Genomic DNA, 8,124 nt, shown 5'->3' with positions numbered 1-8,124 from the left:
TGACTGCTATATTTTAAAATTCAAACATTTAAAAATATATTTATTATTGAGAACCCATTGTATTTAATTTTTCTTTCAACCAATTTAATATCATCACAAAAAAAGTACACATGATCAAATAATTTCTAAATATCAAATATATAAAAACTAATTTTCAACAGCACAATAGCCATTTCTTTTTTAATAAATCTTTACAACTTATGATCCTTAAAAAACATCAAAGAACCTTGCATAAGATTCAAAAAAATTATTAAAATTTTTTATTTATAAGTAGGATTTAAAAACAGGCAAAACTCACACATGGATGCTCTTTTAACTCCAAAAAAGTAAAAAACAGAAACCATGATTGGGTTATTAATTATGCAATACAAAAGAGATTGCTTGCAAGCACAACCATTTATTTGGAGTTCTTTTAAGGTAGCGTTTGGTTGGATGTAATTCTAAATGCAGTGGATTTTCAGTTACAATATAACTGGAAATACTTGGTTTTTAAAATACAGTGCAGTCAAATCTTGTGACTGAAAATCACATGTTTGTTTGGAATTATTGTTTTATAAAATTTTATGTTTGTTTGGAAGGATTTGTGAATCTGGAATTGAAAAACACATGTTTGGTTGTATGTATTTTAAAAATATGGTTACTCATGGTAAAATTACCCACGTTATTTTATTATATATCAATTTATTATGATATAATAAATATTAAATAGTTATTAATTATTAACTTTAGTATTTAATTTATTATTATTATTTATTATTATTATATTTTAAAAGTTTATATTTAATAATTAGTAATAATAAATTAAATCATTGATACATTAAAAAATTAAGGTGGTGGTTAATATATTATTTAATATTTTTATTATTAACCAATTATTATATTTATTCACTCACTCTGATAAAATTATTATAAAATATAATTACCATGTATTATTAACTTTATTAATTTTTTATTATAATTAGCTATTATATATTTATTAACTTACTCTTACGGTGTGCTTATTTATTAATTTGCATACACTTGCTAGCAAGAGAGGAAAATTAGAGAAAAAATGTCAAGCATGCTTAAACATATAGATCACAAGGACAATAACAAAATTAAAATTATATAATGCATTGCCAAATGAACATCACATGGAATGACCATCATATATTCTTATTTGAGTTAACAATTATGTACCACATTACATTGCCAACATGAACAACACATGGAATGTCCATCATCATGGTTATATAAAGTTCGAATAAAAACCTAGTTTTCATGTCATGCATACAAATAAAATCTCAACAAAGGCATCTTCCATTATAATACATAATTAAAAGCAAAATAACATGTGATTTGGTCTTGATCATGATTCCAATCTCAATGTTTCATACTGAACAACCAAAACTAATCTCAATAGTGCAAATTCCAATCTCATCATTGCAACCAACAATCCTCAAGCACAATTAAGTTCAAAGTTTCATACTTAACAACACAAAAAATAACTCAACAATTAGTGCACATATACAAAAAAACACATCCAAAATCAAGAAGGCAATCATTACATAGTCAAATTTTAGTGTTTACAATCTCATGCTACATTTGCCGCCTTTCAATATGATAAATAACCTGTAAATATGGAGAAAAATCATTTTTTAGAGTTATAAAATAATATATGACATCAATATATATATAACTGACAAAATTATTTACCAGTAGCATTCTTCTAGGTTTCATTGCTAAACATGTCCACATGCTCCAACACCCTGCTAAAGAAAAATTGTAACATAGTAGGTTCATAACAACATCATAACACACACACACACACAAAAACCAACCTAAATGGGAGTTCGAAAATATTCTTCTTGTTTGTGAATTGATTCAAAGAAGTCCTCCGCCCCAATACTTCCTTAGCTCTTCATCCTTTGCTAAGAAAGCCATAGCTTTGCTATCATCGGAGATTAACCAATCATAGGCCTTATTGATTTGATGGCCAGAGTAGCCATATACTTTCAATTTCATGCACTCGCTAATCAATTCTTTTGCAAATTCCAAATTTCGAGTAGACTTCTTTGTTACCAATGTCTCTTTAATTGTGTTATTAATCTCTTGTATTGCTTCAACTTCAGTGGGCATTTTCCATTTTCCTTTTCCTTTTTTTGATTGAGCAGAAGATTCCCCCACATTTTCTGTACTCTCTGATTGGTTGTGGGTGGGCAGTAGTATATTGACATGAAAATAAGTATCCTCAAACATGTCTTCAAGACTATCAGTCTGAGATGGATGGCGGTACTCGACGCTATCATTTATATGGGTGCCAATTTCATCTCCAAATTGCACAGCACATCGTCCAGTTGCTTGATCATTACCGCAAACAATCTCAAGAAAGTCATGATCCTCAATTGGTTTGTTTAAGTAAGGGCTCATCTTGTGGATGAATCTGGTATAGAGTAACAAATTATTTGAATGAAAAATTAAACTTATTTAATAATTAGTACATGGACAATGTAAATAGAAATAGATGTGTACCTTAATGTAGTTCTTGAACTCTGATTCTCCCATGATTATCATCTTCAATCTGTTATTCCAACCCATTCCGCTTAAACTCTTTCAGTTTTTTAATTCTTGCCCATTTTTTGCGAATTGTTCTCAAGTGGTTATTCACATTTGCTTCAATGACTATAATTCCGAACTCATTCTTCATTGCAATGATTGATGCATGGAGTGCTTGAGGTTTGAAACCCTTATCGACTTTCAAGCCTTGCTCCACTTGAGAAGCCATGAATCTTATGAAAAATCAACTTTAGGCAGTGGTCCATCTTTTATTGCCACCTGATCTTTTGGTTGGGGGTTCTCATTGATGACATTTTGACTATCTTCTGACATCCTTGTGTTATCCATTCTAAAATTGCCACATAAAACAAGAAATTATTACAAAATCAAAATTAAACAAACATCCCAAACAAGCTAAGTAATGCTATTATGACAACCGAAAATTTGTTCATAGAAATATAGGAAAATAATTATCAAGTACAATCTAGAAAACCAAACAAACATCCACATATTTCCATAAGAACAACAAATAAATTTCTACTTGTTTGGCCATATTCTACTTGTTTGCCTACAAATCACTTGCAATCTCTTCTGGACGTGCCACCCACTCTTGGGCATCCTCTCTTTGTTCTCTCACATTACTTTTTTAGGGTGGTCGTTATGGTGTCCATTCTTCCTCAGAGGGTATGAACATATCTTTGCCGCCAATTATAATATAATTATGCAAAATACATGCAGCTAAAACTAGTTCAGCTTGAGTTTTGAAAGGAAAGAATGGTCTTGAAGATAAAATTTTGAAACGTCCCTTAAGAGAACCAAAAGCTCTTTCAATGGTGGTTTGGGCTGATGAGTGATGAAGATTAAAAAGTTCTTTATGGTTTGCTGGTGTCCATGAGCCAAACTCTTTTAGATGGTATCTAATACCCCTATAGGGGGATATAAAACCCGGTCTCGTTGCATACCCGACATCAACCAAGAAATACTTTCCTATAAAAAACATATGTGGTAGTTAACAAAATTATATTGTTTAAGTTCTTCTCATATATTAACCTATATATGAATAAACTAAACAAAAAAGATACCTTTAGGGACTGATAGACCATTTGGTCTCTCTAATGCATCATGTAAAACTAAAGCATCATGTGCTGAACCTTCCCATCCATCAAGGGCATATGTAAAACGCAAGTCAAAATCAACAGCAGTAAGTACATTTTGTGTGGGGTATGGTTTTCGCCCACGAAATGCTGCAACTTCAGATGTAGGAAAAGAAGCATGAATGTGGGTCCCATCAAACGCTCCAATATAGTCTTATAATTAACAAATTATAACTAAGAGCAAATTATGGGATAACAAATTATTTGAGTAAAAAATTTTATTTAATACGTTGAAATAAGGATATAGTGTGGATCTCGAGGCTATAAATGTTGATGTTTGTGTACTAGGTGGATGCACATATTCATCACGCAGTTGACCGATTGTGTAGAGAACATGATTAAAATACCTGCTAACAGTTCCACTGTATCTAAGGAAATTGTGTGCGATGACACGATTACATTGATTATGTCCTATAGTGTGTAGAAACATCAACAATTGTTCTTCAATAGTGATGTGCAAAGTATCTCGCATAAGACCTTTTCTTCTCATTATCGAGCAAAGTTTAAAGAAGGTTGACTTGTTCATACAAACCATGTTGACACTAGTAGTGTCATTTCCATCTATTAATCTTGATAAATATTGCTCTCTAATTTCCGATCGACCACGAGAGGGTTCTCTACAAATTCTACGTTGTTTACTGCGCAAAAGTAATGTAACGGCAAAAGCCGCATCAAGGATTGTAACGTGATCACCATGAAGGTAATCATCTATATCATTCTCAGTCATCTATAAAGAAGCCAAAATACACGAAAATATAATAAGTTCAAGATATTAAAACAAAATAATATTAGGGATACTTAGAACACAATAATATTAAGCAGGTATAAATAATAGTTAATCTGATCATTTGAATATGATAAATAGAAATATTTTGAAAATATATTTCAATAATTATGAAAACAAATAAGAAAATAAACTAAACACTTATAAAGTAACACAAAGCATATTACTCATACAATTTTAAAAAAATGCATGCATGTATTAAAACATTAAAAAAATCAATTAAAAATATAATAATAGAAAATAAATTTTAAAAAAATTGAAAATTTATTTTGCATTCGGGCTCTGCCATCTTGCATAAAAGGATACATCTATTCATCTTCTCAACAAGGCAACATCATATAAAGAAACTTAAAAAGTATATATGCTATTACTCTTACGGTCATTCAAGGAATTCAAATAATAAGAATAAGTAATAGAGATACATAAAGCAAAAATGGCATAAGAATGACATCACTTGAATTATCGATTAAGGTGGTCATCCTAATACAACATTTCAATAAAAGGCGTATAGTCCATCAAATATTCAGTTGGCCATTCAAACATCAGTAGAAATTAAATATACAAAGGAAAACTTATAATAACAAAGATATTGAAGAAATTAGTAAACCACAAAGGCCATAGGAAGTCTTCTCTAAAAAGAAAAATGCTACCTCTGAAGTATTGAGAAGTCCCATAAGTACGACTAAAACCCTTAAAATAACAATCAAATTTATGCTTGATGAATTTTTCAGTGAGGATTCTCAGTAGGGATCATAACAAAAAAACCACCACTATTCAATGAGCATGCATATGCTATGCTTGTGAAGGTAGTTTCCATACAATATACATTGTATAGAAGCCAAGAAGTCCTTTATTTATCAAATCAAAAGCACCAAAAGATAGATATTAACAAAACTACTTTCACAAGAGAAACTGGGGACTGAATGAGATTCATAAAAACTCTGTAAAGACAAGATGATCATTAAATTCAGAATTCACCCAAAAAAAATAGGAATCCAATTCAAAACCCAAGCTTTTTATTTCTTAAAAACTCTATAATGACAGAACCTTATGCAAAAGCAATAAGATGAAAGTAACAAAACACCAACATATTTTACATTGATTCTGAGATACCAAACTTCGTCCAAGAACTTTAACATAACCAAGAGAAAATCATTAATAACTAAAAAAAACTATAAACTTTACCATCTAAAGGCTAATAAAAAGGAATCCAATTCAAAAGCCAAGCTTTTTTATTTATACAGAACCTTATGCAAGAGCAATAAGATAAAAGTAACAAAACACCAATAGATTTTACATTGATTCTGAGACACCAAACTTCATCCAAGAACTTCAAGATAATAAAAAGATAAATCATGAAAAACTAAAAAAAAAACTATAAACTGTACCATCCACAAGCTTATAATAAAAAGAATCCAATTAAAAAGCCAAGCTTTTTATTTCTACAGAACCTTATGCAAGAGCAATAAGATAAAAGTAACAAAACACCAACATATTTTACATTGATTCTGAGACACCAAACTTCATCCAAAAACTTCGACATAACCAAGAGAAAATCATGAAAAACTAATAAAAACTATAAACTTTACCATCCACAGGTTTATAAAAAAAAGGAATCCAATTCAAAAGCCAAGCTTTTTATTTCTACAGAACCTTATGCAAGAGCAATAAGATGAAAGTAACAAAACACCAACAGATTTTACATTGATTCTGAGACACCAAACTTCGTCCAAAAACTTCAAGATAATCAAGAGAAAATCTTGAAAAACTAAAAAAAAACTATAAAATTTATCATCCACAGGCTTATAAAAAAAAATCCCTATTTCTTAATCACCTATCTAAAAAAAACATAGTCAAATTAAATCCAAAATTCTCTACGATTCCACAAAAGGAATGATCACAAAAAAACTCTCACCAATCCTGGCTTCTCCCGAACACGGCCACCAAGACTGAGAGATCAAAAAAAGAAACACAATGATACAACAAAGTTAGAAGAACAAAAGAGCAGAAAAAGCAGATGACTGCCCACATCTTCAAAATAATGAAAAAAAAACATAAAGAAAAAAAACCACAAAATCATGAACTCCAAACCACGCATCAACCCAGAACTCCGTCTAGCAATCAAAACATCCAAATGCAAACAAAGATCCGACAATAAAAAACCCATCTTTTTCATCAAAAATCAAATAAAAACCAAAAAATCACAACCCTCACTCTCCCACAAGATTACCAAGGGAAACCCACAACATTCCCCATAAACAAACAAAATCATCACATCAAACCACATTCAAACAGCAATTATATTCACAGAACCAAACACCAACTTTAAATACCATAGTAAATCAAGCTCTAACCTCAGAGAAGCAGAGAATGCCACCCAAATAGAGCTAGTGTGAGTTCAAGATTGGAAGAACCGCAGAGAAATAGGGAAAGACTTCAAAGAGAAAGAGAGAATGGGATTTGTGATGAATGAGTTTTGGAAAAATTAGGAAATAAAAAACAATGAATAGAATCTAATCAAACCACAGAACCAGATGTATAGATCAGCGATGAGTTTGGCTGGTGAAACGGAGATGAAGGAAAAAGTTTTCTCAAAGGTATAGATCAGAGATTTTGGTTTTCCCATGAGGTTTCTCAAAATCCCAGGATTTGGTTTTATGGCCAAATCGGCCGTAAAACCAAATTCCAGGTCAAAGGTATTTGGCTGGTCAAAGGAAACCAAAATCCTTCAAAACAAATAGCTGAACATAAAAAGTGGTGTATTTGGAGTTACATGTAACTCCAAATACACCAAAACAAACAACACCTAAATGAAATCCCTGGAAGCATGTAAGTGCACAAAACAATATTTGACAATGTTATAGGAGACATGGACACAAGATTTACAATAAAAAGCATTAAGCATACTCAAAACCAAACTAAAATAGTGATTTTCTAATTGAACAATCAGTTCAAGAGAAAAAGAAAAAGAAAATATTGTTAGAATCAGTTAAAAGAAATGAGTTAGGAAAAGGATCTGTATGTTGGATGACTAGGAAATCATTTCAACAGCTCTGCATGGCATCTCACATAGCACATAAGAAAGATCAAAAAGATACATCAACCACGCAGAGAGTACTGCCATCATTACCTGTCTTTATACCAAGAAAGATTATAAATCAAAGTGTCACAGGAGTTATGGAACTTCATAATTTTCCCTTCTCTGATATTCCATATGAGTAAACACTTATCCACTGATGCGCTTGCCAAATACTCACCATCCGGGTGAAACGCTAATTCAACTATAGATGCCCTAGCGCTCAAAATGATATGAATTTGCATATCAAAAGTACGGTAAAGTATGCATCAAAGTATCAGTTAGAAATTTAATTATCAGGTTACCGGTGACCATTGAAGCAATAGAGGAGCTGCCCGTAAAAACAATCCCATACTCTCACTGTTATGTCTTTGGAACCACTACAATTTGACAGGATCATACAAAACCATCAAAGAAACGATGATAATTGATTATTCAAAAGTATAGAATGATAAATCAATCAAAACAGTGCAGGTTATGGAATAATGGAAGATGTGCTTAATGAATTAAATTTTACACAAGCAATTGGAAAATTTTGTTGGCGTATAAACATTATGTGGTAGAACCATATCTAT

General features: G+C 31.1%; 1 protein-coding gene across 1 annotated transcript; it reads right to left on the bottom strand.

Moving 5' to 3' along the window:
* Nucleotides 1-1,863: 1,863 nt before the first annotated feature.
* Nucleotides 1,864-2,764, bottom strand: LOC120273122. The gene is made up of 2 exons (XM_039279770.1): nucleotides 2,574-2,764; nucleotides 1,864-2,422 (listed from the first exon to the last, which is right to left on the bottom strand). The coding sequence occupies exons 1-2, from the start codon at nucleotides 2,762-2,764 to the stop codon at nucleotides 1,864-1,866; spliced, it is 750 nt and encodes a 249-aa protein (XP_039135704.1).
* Nucleotides 2,765-8,124: the final 5,360 nt, after the last annotated feature.

The sequence above is a fragment of the Dioscorea cayenensis genome, chromosome 12, assembly GCF_009730915.1.
Source record: "Dioscorea cayenensis subsp. rotundata cultivar TDr96_F1 chromosome 12, TDr96_F1_v2_PseudoChromosome.rev07_lg8_w22 25.fasta, whole genome shotgun sequence".
NCBI lineage: Eukaryota > Viridiplantae > Streptophyta > Magnoliopsida > Dioscoreales > Dioscoreaceae > Dioscorea > Dioscorea cayenensis.
The sequence above is the reverse complement of the archived record's forward strand: the minus strand, read 5'-3'. Positions and strand labels throughout refer to the sequence as shown.

Coding starts and splice junctions, on each gene's coding strand:
- LOC120273122 (XM_039279770.1), bottom strand. CDS start 2,764: ATGGCTTCTCAAGTGGAGCAAGGCTTGAAAGTCGATAAGGGTTTCAAA. Junction 2,423..2,573: donor AAAGAGTTTAAGCGGAATGG/GTTGGAATAACA, acceptor ACTCTATACCAG/ATTCATCCACAAGATGAGCC.